The sequence below is a fragment of the Rutidosis leptorrhynchoides genome, chromosome 3, assembly GCF_046630445.1.
Source record: "Rutidosis leptorrhynchoides isolate AG116_Rl617_1_P2 chromosome 3, CSIRO_AGI_Rlap_v1, whole genome shotgun sequence".
NCBI classification, from domain to species: Eukaryota; Viridiplantae; Streptophyta; class Magnoliopsida; order Asterales; family Asteraceae; genus Rutidosis; species Rutidosis leptorrhynchoides.
Genome location: NC_092335.1, coordinates 191,007,930 through 191,035,721, shown reverse-complemented (window position 1 = coordinate 191,035,721; position 27,792 = coordinate 191,007,930). Strand labels below are relative to the sequence as shown.

Genomic DNA, 27,792 nt, shown 5'->3' with positions numbered 1-27,792 from the left:
AATGACCGGTTTGTCGATTTTAAAACTTTAGTCGCAGTTAAAACCTAATGTAAAATATAAAATAAATACAAGACTTAAATTAAAGCGTAAAGTAAATAACGATAATGAAATTGCGAATAATAAAAGTGCGATAAAATAAACTTACGATAATTAAAAAGTACGATAATTAAAAGTGCGATTAAATAACAATAAATAAAAGTGCGATAATTAGAAGTGCAATTAAATATAAAATAAAGGAAATTAAATATGAAATAAAAGAATTATGCTTATTTAAACTTCCGTAATCATGATGTTTGACGTGTTGATTTTAGTTTTATGCCCATGGGTTAATTGTCCTTTGTCCTGGATTATTTAATATGTCCGTCTGGTTTTTGTCCATAACAGTCCATCAGTCATAAATATAAAGTGCGAGTGTCCTCGTCAAATTATCCTTATACCCGAAGTTAAATATTCCAACTAATTGGGGATTCGAATTGTAACAAGGTTTTAATACTTTGTTTAATGAATACACCAGGTTATCGACTGCGTGTAAACCAAGGTTTTACTACTTTGTTTACAATTACACCAATTACCCTTGAATGTAATTTCACCCCTGTTTTAATTATTCTAGTGGCTATTAATCCATTCCCGTGTCCGGTTAAATGAACGATTATTCGTACATATAAATACCCCGCCCATCGTGTCCGATCGAGTGTATATGGTAATTTATAAGGACGCCCAATTGTAAATCTTTATATTAACATTAACAAACCATCATTTAGTTAAACAAATATAAAGCCCATTAATAGCCCATAGTCTAATTTCCACAAGTGTCGTTCTTTTGTCCAAACCCCAATTATGGTACAAAGCCCAATTACTCAATTTTAGTAATTAGCCCAACATCATGATTACTTCGTTTTAAATAAGCATAATAATAACTTAGCTACGAGACATTAATATAAAAAGGTTGAACATAACTTACAATGATTAAAAATAGCGTAGCGTTACACGGACAGAATTTCGACTTATACCCTTACAACATTCGCTAACATACCCTTATTATTAGAATTAAAATTAAAATTAAAATTAAAATATAAATTATATATATATATATATCGTATATATGAGAGAGAGAGAGATATATTTTCTGTGTTTTAAAAACGGATCACGAAGTCGCTTTAAATAGAAGGTGGCCTGGAAAAGGTACTCATGCGAGTCGCATGAGTTTGGGCATTAGGCCATGCGACTCGCATGGCCGTGATTTCCAGCTCAGGATCATTTGTTTTCTAGCTTGCCGACATAATAAATAAATAATATAAATATATAAATAATTTTAATAATTATTTATATATTATATTATATTTATATGCATAGTTGAGTAGATATTTTTGGTCCGTTACGTCGGGCGTTTCTTCTAGGCTCAGGTCCCGGTTCCGGATTTTCGGACGTCTTCGCGTATTATTTTAAATCGCGTACTTTGCGTCTTGTAACTTGTACTCTTGTTATTTTGAGACGTTCCTCATCAATAATTTGAACCTTTTTGATTGAATCTTGTACTTTTTAGCTTTTTGGACCTTTCCGTCTTCAATTTGTCGAATCTGCCTTTTATCTTCACTTTTTAATATTTAAACGAATAGTGCTTGTAAATCGAACAATATCAACTAAAATCTTGTCTTTCTTGGGAAATAATGCTGTAAAATATGTGTTCATTTTTAGCCTTATCAAATTCCTTAACTATAGGAACATCTTAAAGTCTCCTTTCTTCTGGTACAATTTGGCTTACATGAGCCAAGAATGCGATACATCCCTTTCTCACATACTTCTGGACTTTCAAGCAGTTAATGAGATGTAATTGTGATCCATTCTTTTCACCATAAATCATCATAGGTTCACCGTCAGCAATAGGAATACGAATAGCATTTAGGTCACAGACCACCTCGGCTTTGTTATTAGCTAACCAGTCCATTCCAACCACAAGGTCAAAACTTTCCAGTTTAATAGGTATCACATCAATGCTAAAAGGCTTACCCTCTAACATCAAGGTACAATCACGATAAATCTTATCAGCTCTCTTCAAGTTACCATTTCCTAGTTTTATGGAATACACGTTATCTAGGGGAGAAACAGGTTTCTTAACATTGTGACAAATATCCTTAGATATAAAACTCCTATGGGCACCAGTATCAAACAAAACATAAACAAGTTGATCATCAAGTGAAAACGTGCCCGTGACTAGCTTTGGATCATCGCGAGCTTCCGCAGAATTGATGTTGAACGCCCTTCCTCGAGCATTCCCATTGTTGTTCTTAGGCCAGTCCTTCTTGAAATGACCCGACTGTCCATAACCATAACAGTTCTTACCACCATTAGCATTGTTCGCGTTGCTTGCAGTGCTGTTGTTGTTGGTGTTGCCGTTGAGATTAACCTTGCAATCTTTTGACAAATGACCAAACTTCTTACACTTGGTGCAAACCAGCACTTTGCATTCCCCACGATGGTGCTTTCCGCATCTTCCACACAGTGGTAATTTTCCCTTGTAATTCGTGTTGGATGAAGATCCCTTCTCAAAGTTACGGGGCATCCCTTGCCTCTCACCTCGGTTCTGTGCGAGACTTCCAACTATGTTCTCACTTCATTTTCTTTTTCCATTTACTTCGTTTCCTGTAACAGGCATCTCTTTTCCTTCCGATCGGCTAACTTGCTTCATCCTGTTTATCGCCATGTTGATGACTCCGAGTATTGTCTTTGGTTGATGGGAAAGGACAAAACCAAACACTTTCATCGGCAATCCTGACATGTACCTCTCGATTGCTCTTTCCGTTGATGAGACCAAATGTGGGCAGAGCAACGATAGCTCCCGAAATCGATTAGTGTAACTAGCAATGTCAGTTCCTGATGTTAAAGCGAAGGGGTACTAAATACTATAATATTTTACTATGAAATACTATTAAATACTATACAATTTTACACAAGTTATTTATTTATTTATAGAGTAGAAATACCTGAACCTTGCTACAACACTTATAGGCAGTGTACCTAATCGTACAGTAGTGTAGTTTTTAGTAAGTCCGGTTCGTCCACAGGGAACTAGCCAAGTTTAACGCTATATTTTTAAAAACTATATTTGTATATAAATATATATATATAAATATAAGAAGTATTATTATTATTATAAAAGGGAGTTTTTACCATTTAATGACCGGTTTGTCGATTTAAAAACTTAAGCCGCAGTTAAAACCTAATGTAAAATATTAAATATATAAAAGACTTAATTTAAAGCGTAAAGTAAATAACAATAATTAAAGTGTGATAAATAAAATGACAATAAATAAAATTGCGATAATTAAAAAGTGCAATAATTAAAATGACAATAAATTAAAGTGCGATAATTAAAAGTGCAATTAAATATGAAATAAAGGAATTATGCTTATTTAAACTTCCATAATCATGATGTTCGACGTGTTGATTTTAGTTTATTACCATGGGTTAATTGTCCTTTGTCCTGGATTATTCAATATGTCCATACAGTTTTGTCCATAATAGTCCATCAGTCATAAATATAAAGTGCGAGAGTCTTCGTCAAATTATCCTTATACCCGAAGTCAAATATTCCAACTAATTGGGGATTCGAATTGTAACAAGGTCTTAATACTTTGTTTAATGAATACACCAGGTTATCGACTGCGTGTAGTCCAAGGTTTTACTACTTTGTTAACAATTACACCAATTACCCTTGAATGTAATCCACCCCTGTTTCAACAAGTCTATTAACTATTAATCCAGTTCCGTGTCCGGTAAAATGAACAATTATTGGTATTTATAGATATCCCGCCCACCGTACCCGATTAAGCGTAGGTGGTTATTTATAGATACGTCAAATTATAACCTTTATATTAATTTAACAAGGTATCGTTTAGTTAATATAAAACCCATTAATAGCCCATAGTCTAATTTCCACAAGTGTCGTTCTTTTATCCAAACCCCAATTATGGTACAAAGCCCAATTACCCAATTTTAATATTTAGCCCAACATTACGATTACTTCGGCGTTAAATAAGCATAATAATAACTTAGCTACGAGACATTAATTTAAAAAGGTTGAACATAACTTACAATGATTAATAATAGCGTAGCGTTACACGGACAGAATTTCGACTTACACACTTACAACATTCGCTAACATACCCTTATTATTATTAAATTAAAATTAAAATTATAAATTATATATATATATATATATATATATATATATATATATATATATATATATATATATATATATATATATATATATATATCGTAGAGAGTAAGAGATAGATTAGAAAAAGGTGTGTTTTTTCGTGCAGAATTCGATGGCTTTTATAGGCCCACAATTTACTGTGCAGCTTCGCGAGTGCGGAGCTTTTGCTCTTTAGAACTCCGCGAGTACGGAGGTATGAAATACAGCTCACATAAAAGATCCAAAACGTGGGCGGCTTTTAATTATAATATATAATAATATATATAATTAATTATATATTATATTATATTCTTGTGCACAGTTGACTTGTAATTTTTGGTCCGTTGCGTCGCGCGTTGAGAGTTGACTTTGATCCCGGTTCCAAATTTTCGAACGTCCTTTTGTACGATTTAATAATTTGAACTTTGAGTTTTGCGGCTCGTACTCTTGTACTTTTGAGACGTTTCTCATCAATAATTTGAACCTCTTTGATTGTACTTTGTACTTTTTAACTTTTTGGTCGTTTGCGTCTTTAATTCGTCGAATCTGCCTTTTGTCTTCACCTTTTAATATTTAAACGAATATCACTTGTAAATAGAACAATTGCAACTAAAAGCTTGTCTTTCTTGAGGGATAATGCTATGAAATATATGTTCATTTTTAGCATTATCAGTTCCAATGACCCTTAAGTTCAGAAGTTCATTTTCCCATCTTATTCGCTCTCGTCGGGGACAGTATTTCTCAATCGTGCAATCAAAACCTGCAGCTATAAGAGCTTCCGTCACATGCTGGTTAACGAGTTCTTCCAATTGAGCCTCGAGCATTTCAGTAGTAAACATGACCTCCTTCTATACAAACGATACATCGAGGTAAGATCAATGAAAAACAGTTATTAAAAATATACTAGCAACGAGTGTTGAAGACTAGTAAATAATAGTACGAAAAGATTCGCTAGTAGTGAGAAGTAGTGTAAGTAGTGATAGTAGTGTTAGTAGTGTTAGTAGTAACACTAATGGTAGTAGTAGTAGTAGTGGTACTAGTGTCATGTAGTGATAGTAGTGATAGTAGTAACACTAAGTAGTAACATTAATGGCAATAGTAGTAGTATAGCATAACACAAGTATTATGATCATACAAAGTTACTAAATATAGAATATTACCGCATGCAATAAAAGATAATAGTTACTAATAGCATAATCCACCATTAATATAAATAAAATCCAAGAGTGATAAACCAAATTCTAAAGTAGTAAACCAAACAATAAACATAATGTGCTAATAGCCCGGTTTATAACACCCGGTAAGTCTTATATAAAGAATGTATGGCGGATGAAAAAGGAAAAGAAGCTCATGGTCAACAACCCTTCACTTCCTCTTCTGTCGGGTACGGAAGGCAGGTCCATCATTCCTCGGCCTATTACGTTCCGCCTCTAACGCAGCAACCCTGGCAGTTAAGGCTGCTATCAATCTCGCCATCTCAACGAACCTCGCTTCAGCCTCGTACGTATAAGTATTTATACCCGTGACTCTTTCCTCCATTCTCTCAAGATCATCGGGGTGCGGATATGTCCTAGAAATATCGCTCAAAGCATTAACACGATCAACAATATCCCTGTTACGGTTAGTATGAACCAAATTCAATGCATAAAGGTTCACGGGATGGTTAGGTATCCGATGCGGAGCAGGTGCTGGCACTGGGGCTGGAGCATTCACCTCAGCCACACTAGAGTCGCTGTCACTGCTTCCTGAATCCTGTGACATCTAACTCATAGTACAAGAACACAAACAAAACAGATTAGTCAAGTAAATAACGTTAGTCATAAAGTACTCATGTAATGACTAAGTTCCGGTCGTAGTCTAGACTCATCAAGGCATCCTAATGACCAAATCAGACACACTAATGCAAGTCCTAGTTTCCCTACGAACCGTTAGCTCTGATACCAACTATAACACCCCGCCAAATTACCATCTGACGGCATGTTAATTCCGGTCCCATAGTTAACAGTTACGCCCTCTATATGAGACGTTTAAAGCAATCGCATTTAATTTTATTTAAAATATTAACTTTCAAAAACATAAGCCAATAATCCCAAAATAGAAACACTGTTGTAATCGTAACCACAAGCTAACAGTATTTAAACAGTTATAAAAGTTTTAAATGCGAAAGTAAATAATGTTCTTTAAAATCAAATGCTGACTCCACGGCCAGTCATGCAGCAAACACAGCGGAAGCATACCTCTTAAGGACCTGAGAATAACAACACGCAAAAACAGGTCAACAAATAATGTAGGTGAATCTACAGGTTTAAAATAATGTAACAGTATCTGAAAAACAGTTATCAGAAAAATAGTTTGATTTCCTTGACCACGAGATTCTATCGCTTGCATAAACCGAGCACCTGAATACTAGCAATGACCCGAGTATAGAAACCACTACACCCGACCTTACCTCGTAAAATGTTATACACTTGTTCAAATGTATTTAATGTTCAAAGTAAACGTGCCACTGCTTTTATAGTGGGTGAGGTTGTCAACCTAACGGATCCGTCCATCTAAATTGTGCTTACACCGATGGTATTAAAAGTATTCAAGCTAGAGGCTTTTTGAACAAACTCATTATGCATATGTGTAGTACTCATGTCAATATAAAAGTAATTGAAAATGTAAATATAACAGCGTGTATTCTCATCCCTGAAAACATGTAAAAAGCGGGACTGTAGACTCACCTTTGAATAAAGCTCGGAATGAAAGACAAATGACTTGTACGGTTTAGACCCGAGTAATGTAACCTAAGTATACGTATGTAGGTTGGTCAATATATGTATCTTATATAAGTGTGGTTTCATAGTGTACGTTGTCTTATTGCTCGATTTGACGCGTTTCAAAGTAAAAGTCAACTATCTCATGCAAGTCAAACAAAGTCAACCGAAGTCAAACCGAAAGTCAAACTTGGTCAATGCGGTTAACTAAAGTTAACATCAGTAGGTTCATGTCAAATATTGGTCAACATGTCAAACCTAAGTCAAAAAATACGTTTTAGGTCATGAATGATCATTTTCACAATTTCAGTTTATCGTCATGCACAAAATTTATGAACACGTTACATACTTAGCACATTATCTCATAGTAAAAAATTCAAGTAAATATGACAAACTCCAGATCATAAATATACTAAAAATTGATTCCAAAAAGTCTGGACAGGGACTCATACGACAATTAAAAGTCAGGAATCATAAGGGATACATTTGAGGTTTGCCAAGTCAGTTTCTGACCGCGCACTGATTTCATTTTGGCTATAACCGGAGTTAGGAACATGCAATTGATACAAGACCAGTGGCCATGGTTCAAGGACAAATCAAAATAATACATATAAAAAATATAGCCAGTTTTGTTTAGCCAATTGGTACAGTTTATTCGTGCAAGTTGAACATTCAGTTTTCAGCTCAAATCAGAATTCACATAAAGTACGACTCTATTGTGCCCAATGCATAAGATTTCAGAGATTGAAATAAACTAACAATAAGTCACATATCATGTTAAGTTTCATTTTCCAGAAGAATACATGCTCAAACAATACACAAAATTCACAAAGTACAAAATCGTGTGCAATTTACAGATTCGATTCTCATTTAGTTAGTCACATTCGCATACGATTATCCGAAGATCTAGATACAATTAGCCTATGATATCTACATGAAAGATGAATTACAATCACAGAAATTAACACACTTTATCATACAAGGTTATTTTCATGCAAGTGCTGTATAAAACTACATTTACACTAATTCTAGCATATCTCGGGCTACACATAAGCAAACGACATGATATCCTAGTCTAACTTGAGTGTTTTTAAATTATCTTTCCAGTGGTATAAGTCTCACATGCCAATTCGTTTTCTATCAATACCAGATTTCTGATCAAACAACAAAAACACAACGATAATTCAAATCGACATAACTTAATCATACGGAAACGAAATCAAGTGAATCCAAAGCCTAAACTCAATAGTTTTTCGCAAGGAATCTGATTATAACATAATAATTAGCATTTTAAAAACTTAATTTTTCTGATCAAACAAATACAAATTCGTTTTTAAACCCTAGCGCATCAAACAACCAAAATAACGATTACAATTAACACGTACGCGTATAGACTTGAGCAATTGACAACATAACTATGAAACTTTATAAAAATCAGATTTTTAAGAATTAGGGTTCATGTAAATATACCTTAGATCGCTAAATTGTTTATACCAATGGATAGAGAACGAGGAGATGAACGCGATTCGTGTATAACACTTTTGCTAATTTTGAAAGATGAAGGTATGGTGGTGATGGTGTTGGTCGACGATGGGAGGAGAGGGAGGAGGGAAAAAGCTGCATTCTTTGTTTCTAATTAGGTTTAGGGAAAAGAATACAAGTACTAATTAATTTATACATGGACTAAATACCATTAATTGCACTTAAGTCCCTCAATTAGCCAAAAATTAACAAAATAAGGGGGGAGGGGGTGGAGTTCGGCCGAATGGGGCCCACATGGGGTACCTGGGCTCTCGTTTTGCAATCCCGTGTAATCGTGGTCCGTTTTAAGTGCCGTTTAGTCGTACCGAAGGCCCGAAACGCTAACCCGATCGTTAAACGCAACCAATTGTCTAATTTATTAAAAACCCAATAAATTAAATATTTTAAAAAGTTAATAATTAATAAAATTAATTATTAAAATAAACCCGAGCGTTTCGTTGCTCAAAAAACTTTTATCAAAATAGTATCGTTTTTATCGTATTTCATTATCCGAAATATTTATTTGAATTAATATCAACCCATATTAATTATTAAAACCCTCCGAAGATCAAGTACGCATTTAATACACGTAAACGCATAAAAGTTAAATAATCGCCATTAAATAAACTAACGGAAGGTTAACGAAAGTAACGGAAAAATCAGGGTTGTTACATTAAACGATTTCGATAAAATTTTCGTTACTTGCTATATAAAATTTTTCGTGTTATTCGTATCCAAGTCATCATGAAGACTTTACAACCGTCGAAATCGAGAGATTCATGTGTATGTGTTGAAGGCACTTACTACCACGTCATACAGAGCCTTCAGGCATCCACTAACACTTAAACCATTCAAAAATTATTGCGTTACCCCATGGATCTTATTCGCCACACCTGTCGGAACAATGCTCTTTCTTACATAACTCTAAGTCCTGAATTATTCCAAGAAACTCTCATTTAGTTATATTAACACCATCAGTACTCCGACTTTATTATTAGTCATAATCTGTTTGGCATTTTGCAAAGTCAAGAAGCGATTAACTTCTCATCCTCATGCTCTATCCCTCATATCTCACTTTTTAGCAACGGCTTCGCATGTGAACATTTTTGGCCCAAAGGCTTATGTCCTGATAGTTATCAAAACTACATTTAATTCATTAGTTTTCATTACTCAGTAACATGTCACCCGATGATTCAAAGATTTTTCACTCGATCTTTTTCAACTCATAACCTCTAAAATATGAAAAACTATGTTTATCCAAAAATTTTACACGTTGATTATTCGTGCGGTCCTCACGGGATTATGGACAAATGAAAGTAATAAAATTTTTCTGTCACTTATGCGATTTATAAAGTCATATATGTATAATTAATTTAATAAATTTACCCTTACTTATTTTTATTAGTACATACTAAGTTATATCTTCAAATTATTTAAAAATCGCTCCTTTATCGAGTTATTCAACTTAAGTCAAATAGTTTTGTGCAAAAAGGTACACGTTGTACCTACTTCTAAATTTACTAAGAACTTCGTTCCGTTTATGTTGTCGCATCAAAAGTTTAAAGGTTTTTCAAAACTCCCTTGGTTGATTTTATTAAAGGGTTTTCGCATTAGACTACACCATGTATGGATCACACTTCTTCTCGCCCTCCGTTGGGGATGAAGCTTACCATTAAGATCTTTGTTAAAAACTCTTGAGCCACTTTGGATGGCAGTTTTATAAAATTTGTTAGAAAATCTTCGCACCATAAAATGTTCCTTCTAAGGTTAGACATGACAAAAGCACGGGCCAATAAATCAGTTTTCTGAGGTACACTCAGTGGTCACCCTATTGTAGGAAAGGCACGAGGTGGGTTTCTGTTCTCAATACTTCACGGCAAATCACAACACCCTCGTAAACCTCATCTCTATAAATCTGTATGTAGAGGTACATGAATCATTTTTGGAGATTCCTTTCACTCGGAGTAAACCATTCTTTAGGACCAAGAGTTCACGTATCTTCTAATTCGCACATCCCCCTAAGTATAAGGATAAATTCAAAACGGACCGCTCGAAGAGTTCACTCTCGTTCAAAGATCACGCTTTTCATGCAATTCTCTTTCAGAAATGTAATGTAAGATACTTTGAGAATCTAGGAATCTTGTTATCCTCTTGGAAGGGGGCTGCTTAAAATATCTACGACACTGATGTGGTTACTCTACATAACCCTTCCTTAGTTGGTTGCAACTATCTGTTGTCCTAGTTAATGTTAACCCTAACTTCAACATGTAACTGAAAGGATGGAGTTACATTATGGAACTGTGCTTCATTTCATCCAAGGATAAGTTCACCTACAGTATGGTAAACTGGGTGATATCCTTCATTTTTCGTTCAGACCGTCCTGAAGACACTATAAATAATTATGGCTTGCAAGTCCGATTGGTCACCTTCAGCTAAAATTCCAATTCATTTATTCAAATGAAACGTTCTTAAATATCGAGTTCTTTATGCCTAAGACCTCCTTCCTAAATCAAGGGGTTAGTAAAATTCGTGGCTAACACTATCCAGACATCAAATCGCATGGTTGTGATCACCATGTTTTCCATTCTACCTGTCAGCTTTGTATTGCGACATAAGCGCTCAATGTTTTAGATGAGTTTAGAACCATTCATGATGCATTTCATGCATCCAGCTTACTGAAGATGCCTGTAAGGCTAGAAACACCATCTTTCCTTTTGTGGATATATATTCAGATAACATACTCATGTTAAACAGATTCGAAATCAATTTATCGATCTCTTAGGACAAGAGACTTGATTAATGTCATATACCCATTCTTACTTTCATATGCCGAAGTACATTTCAAGGTAAATAACTCACTTCTGAGCCCACGAGTCTCACGGAACTTTGGCACGGTCCTTCTCATTCAAATACGGTACCATTGTTGGTCGCTCCTCAAAATTTCGGGACGAAATTTTCTTTAACAGGTGGGTAATGTAACTACCCGACTTTTTCGACTTGCTTTTGTGCTTTGTGCTTTCACGAAACTGCGTATTTGTGCATACTGAGCTAGCTTATGCCCTGGGATCTTTTATCATGATTAATTACTCTCATTAATATCTTACTATGTGCCATTAAGTGTGTAATCACTTAACTTGATCCCCGAATACTTTTACGACCGTTGGTGTCACTTATCGTTTTAAACGAGATACGTACTTGGTACGTGTTAAACTTTTGTCGTAATTGGATTATTATGACTGTGCAAACTTGATTGTTATTTATTATAACAATTACTTGGCTTAAGGGCTTATTTAATTGAGCTTAGTGTTTACTAAGGCTTACTAGTTACCTTTACTAGTTACTTGTTGTTGTTGTTGATTAAAGATCAAACTTGTTAGTTTGTATCTTCATAAATCTTGTTTTCTTCAATCCTTTGTTTGATGAAGAACCAAGAACAAGAACATAAACTTATTAGTTTATGATTCTACACTTAAATGTTTTCAAGATCTAAAGTTCATAAACTTGATGATCTTCTTTGTGTTCATGTTTTGTAGACTTGAAGCTTACTTTCTTAAGATTCAAATCTACAAGTATGAAGCAAACATGAACATAATACTTGTAACTTTAATTTATTTCTTCATTTCATTTATTTAAAGTTGTAATATTGTTAATTTGGTCAAGTATTACTAGTTAATCTTGATCTCATATTTCTTGAAACTACTTTGTAAGTTCAAGAACATGTAAGTAAACTTTTAATTATAACTTTGTACACTTATGTTAGATCTAGACTTTTGGGTCTAGGATCTTCAAGATCTAATTAAGAACTATGTTCTACAACTTAAGATCTTGTTTATTTAAGTTTACTTTCAAGTTTGTAGCTTAATATTACTTTTATAACTCTTGTATGTGTCGGATCTAAGATCTTGATGTAACTTTGGTTCATCAAACTACTTGCAACACTTAAATGAGTTGTGCTACTTATCTTAGACTTGCACTAGTGTTATTATGGTCAAAACTTGGTAAAGATGAAGTAAACACATCAACGAGTTGTACACTTGAAGCTATATGCATCAAGGATGAGAACCCTGATGAACATCAAGCACCAAGAACCCACCGAAGCACTTTGTTTACTGTTTTTGGAGGTCTTATCAGTAACCTGGGCTACTGTAAAGTTTATTTTCAGTTAGTTCGATTCGAGTAGATGATTTTCCGTTTAGGCCTCGTCTTAATCCGAGTTACGGTTTAAGATTTATGGCTCTCCGAAAGTCACTACACCCTATTAACGTTGTGCTGAAATTTCTGACCTACTCGTACTTAAACTGTTGCCACAGTCAAACGAAGATGAGTTTGGTTTTGGAAATTGTCCAGCCTCTAGGGGACTCATATATGGAGCCATGGCCACTGGTCTCACTTCATTTCAGTTTGTATAGAGGTCGTGGCGACCGAACGAAATCAGCCTTTGTTTTAAACTCTTCTCTTGAACGAAACTTACTTTACACTTTTTGTTTGATGATGAATGATGATGACAATTAAGACCTAATTTACATAGATTTAAACCTTTAGGAATGATTTACTGACTTAGTAATTTTTTGACTTAGGTTGAGGACCTTTCGGACCAAATACTTGCTTACCATTACCGCGTATCGACTTTTACTATTTTCCACTGTGAGTTATAGCATCCCTTTTTTACTTTAACTATTTTGGGACTGAGAATACTTGCGCATTTTACATTTTACATACTAGGCACGAGTACTTAAACTTTATATATGTGTGAGTTATACAACGGCATAAAATTTCCCCTTAGCTCGGTAACGTTTAGTCATTGGTCTTTGAACCGGTGAACGCGAATCTTAGATATGGATCCATAGGGTTTGACATCCCCACCCGGGCTAGTCGCTCTAGTATTTAACTGGTGTTTAATACTTCGTAAACTTACGCACTCGCCAAGTGCACTTTTAGGGGGTATTATTACGTTAAGTTAGTTACCGGGTGTCCACGGTTAAGCATATACTTTATCATACTGTTTTAATTTACTGATTTGAAACGCTGGTTTGAAGCACTGAAATCTTGTGGCCTACATTACATTACTGATTACAAACAAACTATAGCTCAGCAACATTCGTGTTGACTTTTTAAGCATGTATTTCTCAGGTGCTTAGACGTTGTTGCTTCCGCTGTTAGACTTGCTGTCTTGGTGTTACAGACTTGCTGTGTTAGACTTCCGCTGCATTACTTAGAGATGTCTCAATCATGGAACTTTTATTTTTGCATTCGTAACTTACGTTATTTTCAAACAATGGCTTTGTAACGACCTTTGGGTCACGTACTTATGTTTATGCTTCTATTCATAGGAAGCACGTTATCTTTTGTAAAACGCTATATTTTCATGAATGCTAAACTGGTTTTCAAACAGCATATAGTGTTTGACCTTGTAATGATCCTGTTGTTGATGATCCGTACACGATGGTTTTGTACGGGGCGTCACAGTTACCCGACTGATTCTTTTTGATATTTGTTTTACAACCCTTCTGAGAAAAAAGTCTTTGTGTCTCGAAGGGGAGTCTTCCTTGAAAAGGATTTCATATCAAAAGGAACCAGTGGGAGCAAAATTGACCTTGAAGAAATTCAAGAATCAACCGACATAGAAACCGATATTGGAACCGATTCTTCTCAAGAGGTCGACGAGCCTGCAGTTGAAAGAGAAACTGGCCTACAGCCACCACCCATACGTAGATCTGATAGAGTGCGTCGAACACCAAAAAAATATAATTTACACATATTTGAGGGTGATGACGAAAATATAGATTCTGATGAACCTATTACCTATCAGGAAGCAATGACAGGCCTCGAGTCTGTTAAATGGAAGGAGGCTATGGACAACGAGATCCAATCCATGCATGATAATCAAGTTTGGACCTTGATTAATCATATACCAGGTACTAAAACCATTGGGTGTAAGTGGGTCTTCAAGAAGAAGACCGATATGGATAGAAATGTACACACATTCAAAGCCAGACTGGTGGCTAAGGGTTACACGCAACAATATGGTGTAGACTATGATGAAACTTTTTCACCAGTAGCTATGTTGAAATCTATTAGAATACTTCTTGCCATAGCTGCATTTTATGACTATGAGATATGGCAAATGGATGTAAAAACAGCTTTCCTTAATGGTAAGCTAACAGAGGATGTGTTTATGACACAACCTGAGGGTTATGTACATCCTAAGTATCCTAATAGTGTTTGCAAGCTTCAAAAGTCCATTTATGGACTTAAACAAGCTTCTCGTAGCTGTAATCTTTGCTTTAATGAGAAGATCAAAGAATTTGATTTTATTAGAGGCGAAGATGAGCCATGTGTCTATGTTAAGTCTAGTGGGAGTGTTGTAGTCTTCCTTGTACTATATGTCGATGACATATTACTCATGGGAAACGATATCCCGATATTGAAAGATATCAAAGCTTGGCTAGGGAAATGTTTCTCCATGAAAGACATAGGAGATGCATCATATATTTTGGGAATAAAGATCTATCGAGATAGGTCAAGGAGATTAATTGGGCTAAACCAAAGTGCATATATAGATAAGATACTGAAGAAATTCGGTATGCATAACTCCAAGAAAGGGTGCGTTCCTATGAACCCTGGAATGATATTGAGCAAGTCTTAATGTCCTAATTCTGAGTTGGAGTCAGCTACCATGAGTCGGACTCCATATGCTTCAGCTATAGGATCGATCATGTATGCGATGATATGCACTAGGCCTGACGTGTCGTATGCACTAAGCATGACTAGTCGTTATCAGGCCAATCCTGGTGAAGCTCATTGGATAGCAGTCAAGAACATTCTAAAGTATCTTAGGAGGACTAAAGAGATGTTCTTGGTCTCTGGTGGGAATGACGAGCTGAGCGTCAAAGGATACTCTGACGCTAGTTTCCAATCAGATAGAGATGATTGCTCTTCACAATCAGGATTTGTATTTATGTTGAACGGTAGAGCCGTCACATGGAGAAGTGGCAAGCAAAGTACTATTGCTGATTCTACGACAGAAGCCGAGTATATAGCGGTAAATGAAGCTGCTAAAGAGGCCATGTGGATAAAGAAATTCATCGGGGATCTGGGCGTGGTTCCTACAATCCATGATCTTGTTGAGATTTTCTGCTACAATGTGAGTGCGGTTGTCTTGGCTCAAGAACCGAGGTCACAAAAGCGCACACGGCACATACTCAGAAAGTACCATTACATCCGTCAACTTGTAGCAGAAAATGACATATTATTAAGTAGAGTAGACACGACTAAGAACTTGGCTGATCCTTTCACCAAGCCTTTGTCACAGACTAAGCATGATGCTCATAGCATGTCTATTGGCATTCGTGTCATTGATGATAAAGTTTGATTGTATTTTTTTATGTTAAGTTTGAAACTTTAAACATTGGGTAATAATATATGTTGCAATTGATCTGATGATTAATATATTGAGATTAGATTATACGCACGATGCGATCGTTTCATTGTATATTGCCATGTTTCATTTTGCATGTTTTAACTTCCAATGAATATCATTTCATAAACTTCCACAGTCGGTCATTCTCTAAGGAAGAGAGAATTGAATTAAGGCTGCTATGAAGTGTAGTAATATAGGCTTATATGAAACTACATTCATGAGGAACTTGATAGTTGATTCAAGGTTCTGGAATGACCACACTTAGACATTACTTCATGGTTTTAAGTCAAAAGGTAAGCTCTAAGATGACAACATCATTTATCCTAGAGTGGATATGTATGAGAAATCCTGACACAAACTATGTTATACTTTGACATGTTTCTAACGCTGTGCGTAAATGCTGGTCATAAGGGAGCAGATTGGGTATATCATGGAATGTGGTGGATGTCTATACAGTTGAAGCAATTTGTTCCTTATTCTTTAAGCGAGTTTAAGCGATATCTCTGGGCCCCTCGTTGATTTGTGTTGAATTAAATGCATGGCCATGCTACGACTGAATTAATGCAATTGCAGTCTATTTGATCACCACAAATCTCCATCGGGAAACATAATCTTGAACGATGCTGATTGACACTTAACCATGTCACACGTTCATATAGATATCGTGAACAAAAGGATGATTGATATAAATCAAAATATAGGAGTGTAACGTAGCAGACTAGTTGTTACACATGGTGTGTCTTTTAAGACAGACCAATATTATTAATGTCAGTGCAAGTGGGAGTCTGTTGGAAATATGTTCTCGGGTTGGCTACAGTTCGACCGTGGTTTGACCATGGTACATATATTCCGAAGATATGCCCATGACATTAAATAATAAAAGTCCATTTATCCTGTTCGATCACACACAAAGGCCAATCGTAAAATTGTTTGATATACCTTCTAGTCGGAAATTAATTTATTAATCATTAGTTAATGGTTTAATAAATTAAGTAAGTTTTTTTTATGTGTATACATATACTTACAAATCTAAATATGTAGAGATTTGATTAGATTTCGCAAATCATATTTTATATAAGATATAAGATTTGATTTGATTTATAAAATATGATTTGATTTTGTAAATCTTATTTTATATAAAGATTTGATTTTGTAAATCTTTCCAAATCTTTATTTATTACATTTGTACTAGATGTATTAATTGTATCAATTATGTAATATATAATACTAAGTCTTGGTATTGGAAAAGTTATGAAAAAGATACAAAAACACACATACAAAAAATGCTATTTTTTTTTCTTATTTTCAAGTAACCAAAAATACTTGGAATCTATAATTGGGTTCGGTTTTTGGTGGAAATAACGAAGAAGAAAATATCCGTTAAGTAGAAGGTATAGATCGAAGTAAGGTTGGAACTTTGGGTGTCTACCGTTTAGAGGAACTCTTCTTTGAGTTTTCAAATTCGATCTTCAAAAGGCTACAAAGGTTGTATTCTAATCTTCTCTTGTTCGGTTTCGTTAATTTGTTTTGTTTGCCAAAATTTTGTACAATGATCCGTGGAAGAGTATGATTTTGTAAAGTTTTAAAAAATGCTTCCGCTCGCTTTGAATTTGTATCATTCTCCAACAGTGCGTAGCCCAGCAAGATTACTATTTTCAACTCTTCTCTGACCACCATAAAATTATTGATGGTGAAGTAACCACCAAGGATATCTAATTGTTAATAATTGAGTTTTCATGTTCATAGCTGTTATTTTTTGACCAAAGATTTATAAAATCAGAATCGTGAAGAACGTGTCAAAACTTTGTAATCTATATATTTCAAGCACATGTATGATATAATCATTGTGTTAACTTGTAATTTTTCGTTTTTTTTTTCCAGAATGTATACACACGAGATAAAGAATAAAAAAGGAAAAGAGGGTGGATGGGACATGCTTGTTTCTGTTATTGAACTCGTTGTGCGCGAACACTTATTCAGAACGCCCCTAAAGTCCATTAGGGGTGCTACTGAGAGTTTGGGATGAATCAGAGGCAAAAAACCTGTGACAAATTGTTCGATATTTGTGTTGGTGGTTTTAAAAAAAAAAAAAAAAATGAGACGCGAATGAAAAAGAAGGCTTTGTTGTAGGGATGCGATGGTGATTAAGACCCGAGAGTACATATTTATTTCATTTGTGTTCATTTATATTGTATTCACATCAAATCCAATCTGATCTGATCCATTTTATTTTATTTTATTCATTCATCTTCAAATCTATTTTATTTTATTTCATCCATTCATCTTCATATATGTCCCGGGTTACTAGATATTTATTTGAGATCCAGAAAGATGATAAAATATTTTTTAATGCATAAAAAAATCCACAATCTACATAAGCGACATGACAAAAATTTCCTTGAAAGCCCAGCCCGAGCAGCAAACAAGATACAACCTAGTCAACATTAGACAAAGTCCCACAACAGTGGCTTACATTAGATTTGTGTTAAAACCACTTAATGTCTAGGCTTCTTCCCTGTAATCTGGGTTCTCTTTCAAAATAACAAATCCTTCCAAAATAGGGGAAACTGGAATATACCTGTATAGAGTCAATCATAATATTAAGATCATTATATCTTTTAACATATTCATTAATGAGAATATAAGACATGAATGAAAAAAATGTGATACTTACTTGTCTGTAGCAAGTTCAGCCCTATCCCCAGCAGCCAAAAGGACTGGGGTTGAATGGGTCTGGAACCCAGTTATTGTCTTGGGCCGACCTGCCTGGCCCACAACATCAACGGCTTGCCCTACCCGAACTGGTACCGACAAAGGCTTCAGATTTTCATCCACAGTCAGCAGCATCCTAGGCTGTTGAGATTAATCAGGAATATTAGTGGAACATACTTTACAAGGTTCTTTTAAGATGTGGAAAGGGTCAACTTAGAAAGATTGAAAAATGGTACAAACCTGCATAGCCAAAACCACAAAGTAGAGAACATAGTGATATTTCCCCAAAATGATATCTTTCATATCAAGACATGAATGAAGTAGCACTACAAGTCCAGCCAACGCCGTCCTGCAAGGAAATATAAAAAACATTTGTAAGTAATTACTAATTACTAAATTATATTAAAACGAATTGAAAAAAACACAAGCGAAACATATATTTATGACTTACGGGGAAAGTAAGAATCGTTCTGAGTGGTAGGGAGCAAGAGTCATCAAACCCTTCCCCATATGTACAAAACCTTGAGCAATTCGAACCTGCAACAATAACATATACAACTCTTAGTCTCTTAAAATCATGCCCGTATTATTCTCATAGCAAGATTAGCAAAAACGCTTCGGAAACTCGGGGCATACTCGGATGTTGACCAAGTTTGACTTTGACCAATTCTGACCGAGTTTTGACCAATTCTATTTGATTTTTCAAGTTTTGGCCAAGTTTTGACCGATTTTTCCGAGTATCCCGAGTTTGACCAAGTTTGACCGAGCAAAAGAAAGATGTTTACACAGAAGAGAAGACTGGCTTCTTTGTAGTAATAGCTTGAGAGATTTCGAAGCATGCCAGCAATCCTAGCGTTATTGGTTCCCGCACCGATCAAGCCCAAAGAGATGACTGCCGCCTGTAACAACCCTCAAAAAAAGTCATGTTTCTGTTCACATATATTGAACTAAATTTTTAATAATTTAATAATAATAATAATCATTAATTAATACTCTACCATGGCAACTTCTGTGTCAGCATCGTGACTGAGTCGACTCAGTGTATCCATAACGTGGACCTAAATGCACAAAAAGTAAGAAAATCATATTGGCATTCGTTCATAGACAAACAAAGATAAGCAGATTAGGTTACCTTAGGGTTTGATATGCAGAGGAGACCAAGAGCCAAAGGAACAGTTCTTCTGATATTTTGTTCCCCGTATTGTAAAAGATGCTCTAACGAACGTATTGCCATATCAAGCCCTAGTTCCTCGGCCATAGCTACCATGGCTATACCCAACACAGCGGGCCCCTGAAAAGTTTCACTCTTCTCAAGGTGCTGGGCACATTCACCAAGAAAATGTTGAACCTATATCAAAAATATTTATGGGTTGGGTTAGTAAACAGATTAAAACAGGCTCAAGTTGAAGCAGATTCTTCTATTGTGGTTCAAATGAGTTGGGTCAACGGGTCAAAAGTTACACTTTCATACCTTCAAAACATTCCCTGTCCCAGCATAGGCACAAGAAAGCAGAGTCATATCGCAATACTTTTGGATCTTTTCATTAAATGTCTTTGACACCTCAGCTGTAGCCTCTACACTATCCTGTTAGGTAAATACAAATGTCAAATATAGTGTTAATTAAGACAATTCAAACAGCACTAAAAGACAAAAAAAATATGTTGTCAAGACAGAACTTTGTGTTACCTGTTTCCCAAGGTAAAGAAGACCTAAACCAAGAGGCAACATTCGGGAAAGCGGCTCACTTAAGTCTGACTCACTTTTGTCCATGAGTGTAAAAATTATTGCTTGTGCAACCTCTTCGTTACAAGAACCCACGTACACCAAACTGAGCGCAATTGTCGTGAACGCAACAACATCTAGTGGCGCATTTGGTTCTCCAAGAATTGGTGTAAGCTTGTCCCGAATCTGAATAATTTGAAATTTAGTTATTAAAAATTGAAAAAAATTAAACAATTGCTGGGCTTTAATAAATGTGTATTGAAAAAGCTAGCCACCTGTTCATTCTGAGTGCCCGCGTATGCAAGGGCAAGACCAATTATAGCACCAATTCTAATGGAAGAATCTTCTTTATCCAAATAATCAGCAAGAAGTGCCATAGCCTGAAAAATAATAAAGAATTATAAATAAATAATAATTAAAACAAAATTAATAATTAAAATAAAGAATAGGTGGCACCCACGGGATCACAATCATTCTTGATACCACAGTTTACAATCCCAACGCCTAACAATGCACCAGCTACGACATGATTATCGTTGCTATGAAAATACTTGTCAATTTGGGCAAGACCAGTGTCAACGTCCCAAAGATGTATCATTCCCTGAAATCGTTATTACACACTTCATAAGTAATTAACATTTAACATTTATTTAGGTATACAACGATGAGTAAAAATATAAATTTACACATGTTTTACATACCAAACTTGCAGCAGCACTGGCTTTTCCATGTTCTTTGTTCTTAAAAAGCCAGTTTCCGGAAGAATCTCCACTTGATGACTCGGATGTGATTGTCATTAATTTATCCTTAAACACAGCAACAAATTTAATCATTGAAGACAACTGTATCAATCGAATGAAATATGAATAAATGTAGTATAAAATATGTAGGTAAACAATGTACCTGACCAAATCCAGCATTCACAAACGCATTTACGAAAGTTGCTGCCAGATTTTGCCTGGCTGAATCAACATTTGCACCAAGACTTGCACGACCATCAATTAAATGTGCCTTAAGAATATAACAGCCATAAATCAGGTAAAAAGCCTCTTTCGATGTATATCTAGTAGTTTATACCGCGACATCGCGGATTAATACCAATAATTATTATTACTCCCTCCGTCCCATATTGATAGTCCAGTATTCCATTTTGGGCTGTCATAAATTAATAGTCCACTTCCATATATAGATAAGAATAATAACGTAAAGTTCTATTATGCCCTTAATGTATGTGGATAGGATTTAAAAAGGAAAAAAAGTAGGGGTAAAACTGGAAAGTAAACAGAAAGTACAGTACTTTTATGACATTTCCTTAAACTGTGTGTTTTTTGTCTGTGGATCATTAATATGGGACGGAGGGAGTAATTAATTTATTGATAAGTACTCCGTAATAAGTAATTAGTATTTAATATTTAGTAATAAGTAACACTCCGTAATTACTAACTAATTATGAGATGGATAAATAACTAATTTGAAGGAGACAATTAACTAATTAGGAAGACAGATACTCTCTAATTAGAGGGGATATGATGTTTTAATTGAAAGTTTAATCAAAGGTTGAAATTCAAATCAATAATTGAAAACTAAATCAATGGTTTAAAAATAGGAGGGAGACAAATGACACCATTACTCAAATCAATTGTGAGATTACGATTTAAAATAACTATCTAACGGTTCAAATTTATTAAACTTACCTAATTATATAGTTAGAAGTTAGAATAGATAGATAGTTCAATTAGATAGATACATAGTTAGATACAACAAGTACACTGTAATTGGTCCAAACCTTATATATATCCTCGGGAGATTTGGGCTCCATTACTTCAATATCTCGAGCAAGGGTAAGATAGCCTTCACTTAGCTTTGTATTGTTGACGATATCTTGCAAGGCCTCCCTGTCTTCATCATCATCACATATCATATCATCAATTTCAAAACTTGTTCCCTGCAAATTGTTAGAAACGTTAAACCAATGTTCATTAAGAAAACAAGAATCATTTCCACCCAGATTCAAACTTACTTGTCGAGCAACAATGTAGCAAAATTGCTTCTGCCGTAAACGATCGGGAACAGATGTGAAAACATCCCTCACATACTGCCAAAAGAAAACATATAATCATGTTGCAAAATGTATATATATGTAGTTTTATTGACCCTCAAGAACAAGTTTACAATTTCGAAGCTCAAAAAAAGATATTCTAATTTCTAGTATCTATGAAAAAATGAAAGAAATAGATGGCTACTGTTTTAATACATTCTAAAGATCATACACAATATAAATAATTAAATTAAATATCCACATAATAATAAAATGTGAACCTGTATTTTGTCAAGATAGAGTGCAATCTGAAGTGCCCTAGGAAATTCTTCAAATTTTGAATACAACGTGTAAGCAATGTCCAAAACGGCCACATCATCTGGTCCAGGGAGGTATCTACAAAAAAATTGAAAAGAAAAATAAATAAAACAACTAATACACAGTACATAAATGCATAAACATATAATGTCACAAGCACATATACAAGAAACACACAAAAAGAATATTAACAAGTTAAATATACTTGAGTATATTTTAAGCCAAACATAGATAAAAATTGATCTAGAGTCAAGAGTGTACCTTGCTGAACTTGTTAGGTAATGACAAGTTCTTTTGAAATTCGTCTTGTCAACATGCTTCACTAGTTTTTCAAGAGATTCAACCTGGATGTAATTACACTTGAAATCAATATCAGGGTATGAAAACAATGTAAAAATATTTGTTTTTTTTAAAGTACCTCCATCAAGAGATCTACAGCTTCAGGTTCGGCGTTGTGCTGCAATGGAGAAGTAAGAGATGGAAACAAATGAGTAACATTTAGAATTAAAACCCTCATGAAAAAAAAAAGTAGTTGTAAATGACAAGAAGCAAAAGAATAGCTAAATTCCAATATAAAAAGAAAATAAGATAGGCCATACCTTCATGTGAAAAGCAACAATTTGAACCACAAGCTCCATTAAATCATCTGTGGGTACTTCCTCATTCTGAATTAGCATATGAGTTGGAATAAGTACGCATCATGTGACATGCAAACACAATAACCATATATATAACGTGGCATTTTTATCCACTCAGAGAAGCATAAAGAAGCCAAATTCCAAGAACAAAGCAGGAGACTCATACAAACAAAAACTCCAGAAAATAGTATTCTTATTATGACTTTTATAGTGTATTTATATTATAATCAACTGTTATTTAAAAAAATTAAGAATAAAAGTCAACTCCATCTACACATCTACACAAATACATGAAAGACGGTAATAATGAAATAACAAAGTAGAAATAAAAGCAGTACCACTCTTTTTGCATACTCTTGTGCAACTTCACCTGTCAAATTCCTGCAGAGAAGATAACCACGTCAGACGAAGTAATCAAGTAAATGAACTACATTAAAAATCTATTATTTGCATGTGCAGTCCATATAGTAATGCAAGAGATTTTACATATAATGCAAGACACATATAAGATGAGTGTAATGTTGCATTAGTATGTCATATACATTATGACACCAACATATCCTTTGACAATCAATAGTATAGTATATACAATTCATAGTAAATAATTCGATTGTATAGTTCATAATTATATAGTACAGTAAGCAAGAGATGTCTAGTTGAAACTATTGAAGCATATGTTAAGGTTTAAAAACAATTACCTAACATACTCGTGACCCCAAGAACAAATATCACCATCAGAACCCAACAATCGATACTTCAAACTCTCCTGAAATATAAAAAAAATTGAGAAGTATATCAGTACCGAACGCAATACCTAAAATCAACTAAAACAGGCTAGAACACAATTTAACTATGCACATCGCTGTCTTACCAGTTCACCCTCTGCAGACATTGTCATAGCCAAAACAGATAGAATATCTGCAAGTAATCTCTGCATTAAAAAATTCAATGTAAGTCCCTACTCTATCGAAAACATCCAGAGCAAAAACAAATTTGTACAATACGTCGATACAACAAACTGAAAGGAATACCCTCAAGTCTGACTCCGGCATTGTCTCGTAATGCGATTTCAGCATTGGATAATGCGGCCGCAAAAACTTCAATGGCTTTGGGACTGAAGTCATAGAGCTTGTCGACGTTCGAATTTCTTGCCTGTTAGTGAATAACGAATTTTAGCTTAAATTTTTTCACACTGATAACAATATGTCAATATACACATGTTTAATTATTCAACATTCTAATTCTATTCTACATCCTTAATCAATAGTGTCGTTTTGCCAAACACAGCTACTGATACACAATGATTTTAAATTAAGCACTTAAATAATCAAATAATTAGTACCTCATGCTCTCAAGAGCAACTTTTTGTAACCCTAGATCAGCGTCACTAACTCTTTCAACATACAGCTCCAATTGTTGTTTCAAAGCCAAATCTTCCTCCGACTGATTAATAGAACCATAAATACGAATCAGTAATAATGTCTACAATCAAGTAATCAAATGAGAAATGCAAGTACATGATTACTTACGAGATCTTCGTCTTTCTTTTCGTCTTTCTTTTTCTTCTGATCTTTTTTCGAAGCCGCGTCGTCTTTAGTGGTAGCAGGATTAGTGTTGTTTAGTTCGGGATTCATTATGGATAGATGTAGAAATTGAATCGATAATTAGTTGAATTTGATATGCGAATGGTTGTTTGTATGATGAATGATTGTGTTAATGTTGTTATATGAACTCAGATAACCTTTAAATAAATTTATGGAATTGAAGAGAAGAAGAAAGGCTTAAGCCGTCGACGAATAGATTTCTCTCCAAGAAAGCTCAAATATATTTATATTTTATATTTACCTTTTTTTAAAAGAGGTGGGGTCCATCATAATATTTACTTTTACTTCTTATTTTAGTTTACGGGGAAATAGTAATAGTAATTGGCTACTTAATGAATTTAGGTTAGTTTTATGATTTCTCGTAAGTTACTAAAATCTATATTGTGCCAACGGCCAAACACACACCATGTGATCTTCGGGTCGGTTCAGTTATTGATTAAGAACTTTCGACATCTACTAGTCCCGGGCTTCCGAAGCGATAGTCATTCTAGTGATGTATTCCCTTGTATTGGGAAGGAGTGCGCCTCTTCATGCACGTTGTTCTTGAATAACATACATCTTCATAATATAAGTAGAGCTTTGATTGGTCATAAGGCTAAGTCTAAGGCAATGACTGTGTTAAAGTCGAAGGAGGAGTTAAAAGCGTCAAAGGTAACGTTGATCACTACTAGAAACGAGGTCTTCCCGGACGAAAATTCCAGACGATAAGTCGTCCCCGAAAATGATCCCGGACGACTTTTCGTCCCTGAATGGTCGTCTGGGAAAGTCCGTCCTTGAAAGTATTCCCGGACGAAGATTTTTTCTCCCAGACGTGTACGTGGGCCCCACTTTGACTTTCAACACTGCATTCGTGGACGGTTTTCCCGGACGACTTTTCCCGGACGACTTATCATCTAGGAAAGCCAGTATCTGCATTTTTAGCAGATTTGGTTTCTGCATTTCCAGACTAATAAAACAGCACAAATTCTGCAGTTTCCAGCACATTTACAAATTAAAAACCTGCTATATAATAACGATTACGAATTCACAAAATACCATAATAACACTAAACAAAAGTCTTGAAACATACACTTATCCAAACATGCATTACAATATCCGAAAAACTACAAAATAAAATATCGTTTACAAAACGTACCAACCATTTCATAATTGTCTTGACGCACACCAAACAAATTACAAACCGTCAAATCCATCATTATACAAATCGTTATCAAAGTCATCGTTCGAGCTCGGGTTACCGGAAGTGGAAGTACCGGTATTGGAAGTACCGGTAGTGGAAGTACCGGGAGGATAGCCAAATCTTGGTCGAACATCGTCCGGGATTTGCATATTATTAAAAGCAATTATTCGTTCAATGTCGGCCGCCGTGTAGTATGGTTGTGGTGGTATTTCGGGTTGACGACTCCGACCGGTAGACGATGAAGATTCAGAATTATTTATCGACTTTGACATCTTCGGGCCCAATCCGCGTTGGTGTCCCGGTCGTTCGCCCAAAACTTGTTCCATGATAACTTCCTCGTCGGTGCCGGGAAATTGTTTTAACAACGTCTTCATTTGTTTCTACAAAGTTAAAAAAATATAAATATTACTAACATATCATTATTTATATATACTTACATACGTATAAAAATGTATCACTTACAAGACCATTATATATATATATATATATATATATATATATATATATATATATATATATATATATATATATATATATATATATATATATATATATATCTACAAAGTTAAAAAAATATAAATATTACTAACATATCATTATTTATATATACATACATACGTATAAAAATGTATCACTTATAAGACCATTATATTATATTATATATATATATATATATATATATATATATATATATATATATATATATATATATATATATATATATATATATATATATATATATATATATATATATATATATATATATATATCGGGAGTACACCAATTGACTTATACTATTATTTATAAGAAGTACACCATAATTGTCATAACCCGTCCTTAACCATAAGAACGAGTTAGATAACGTATGATTTCATTGCGAGGTATTGACCTCTATATGCGACATTTTTAAAAGAACAACTGCATTTATTTTATATTACAAACCATAACTCTTATTTTAATACAAGCTTTAGACAATAAAAAGATGATTATCGTTTAGCGATAATCTTAGACTTACAAACTTTACATGTGATGATAACAATACGATTTCTAGCATATTTTACATTACAATTCCTCGGATATGCAGTTTTATTTTTGACACAAATATGCATACTCAAGATCTTGCTTAAATTCAACATGTTGCAGCGGAAGCTTTTAGTTATCACCTGAGAATAGACATGTTTAAAACGTCAACATAAAGTTGGTGAGATATAGGTTTGATGCCGGCAGCGATATAAATATAGACCACAAGATTTCATATGTAAACATTTTAATAAAAATATTCTAAGTGGTTGAGCACTTGGTAACCATACTTAACATTTAATCACGTCGCATATTCCCTTTATTATGAAATCTTACTACACCGTACCAAGTGTAGTTACGAAACGAAGTACTGTGCAACTGTTGAATACTGGTCGTCCAGTCCGGTTGGGGTTGTCAGGCCCGATAGATCTATCAACAGGATTCGCGTTTACAATACCGCTGTAAATAATAGTTACCAAGCTACAGGGAAGTATGCCAGTGGTACAACTCAACGTAGAATATATTTTTCAGTTACTTGTGTCCATAACGTAAAACATAAAATACATGTATTCTCATCCCGAAATACTTAGAGTTTAAAAGTGGGACTATATACTCACTTTTGCCTTGAAGATATATATTTTGACTTGGTCTCCGGTTGATA

At 34.6% G+C, this 27,792-nt stretch overlaps 2 protein-coding genes across 2 annotated transcripts in view; both read right to left on the bottom strand.

Moving 5' to 3' along the window:
• Window positions 1-5,022, bottom strand: part of LOC139900711 (uncharacterized) — a 74,966-nt gene extending 69,944 nt beyond the window's left edge. The window contains exon 1 of the mRNA XM_071883471.1: window positions 4,959-5,022. Within this exon, the coding sequence (XP_071739572.1) occupies window positions 4,959-5,022 (64 nt within the window). The remainder of the gene's footprint in view (window positions 1-4,958) is intronic.
• Window positions 5,023-18,184: 13,162 nt separating this feature from the next.
• LOC139897120 (26S proteasome non-ATPase regulatory subunit 2 homolog A-like) lies at window positions 18,185-25,074 on the bottom strand. The gene is made up of 25 exons (XM_071879773.1): window positions 24,857-25,074; window positions 24,670-24,770; window positions 24,359-24,479; window positions 24,199-24,258; window positions 24,026-24,093; window positions 23,666-23,708; window positions 23,289-23,354; window positions 23,108-23,146; window positions 22,951-23,033; window positions 22,653-22,767; window positions 22,354-22,428; window positions 22,120-22,278; window positions 21,237-21,344; window positions 21,035-21,139; window positions 20,794-20,934; window positions 20,609-20,713; window positions 20,298-20,519; window positions 20,082-20,195; window positions 19,743-19,958; window positions 19,609-19,668; window positions 19,396-19,509; window positions 19,062-19,147; window positions 18,851-18,959; window positions 18,573-18,751; window positions 18,185-18,476 (listed from the first exon to the last, which is right to left on the bottom strand). The coding sequence occupies exons 1-25, from the start codon at window positions 24,959-24,961 to the stop codon at window positions 18,401-18,403; spliced, it is 2,670 nt and encodes an 889-aa protein (XP_071735874.1). The 5' UTR covers window positions 24,962-25,074; the 3' UTR covers window positions 18,185-18,400.
• Window positions 25,075-27,792: the final 2,718 nt, after the last annotated feature.

Excerpts from the sequence above, each read along its gene's own strand:
- LOC139897120 (XM_071879773.1), bottom strand. The coding sequence starts at position 24,961 with ATGAATCCCGAACTAAACAACACTAATCCTGCTACCACTAAAGACGAC. Across the intron at positions 22,768-22,950 it reads TACCTAACAAGTTCAGCAAG|ATACCTCCCTGGACCAGATG; the intron begins GTACACTCTTGA and ends ATTTTTTTGTAG. Across the intron at positions 22,279-22,353 it reads GCTACATTGTTGCTCGACAA|GGAACAAGTTTTGAAATTGA; the intron begins GTAAGTTTGAAT and ends AACAATTTGCAG.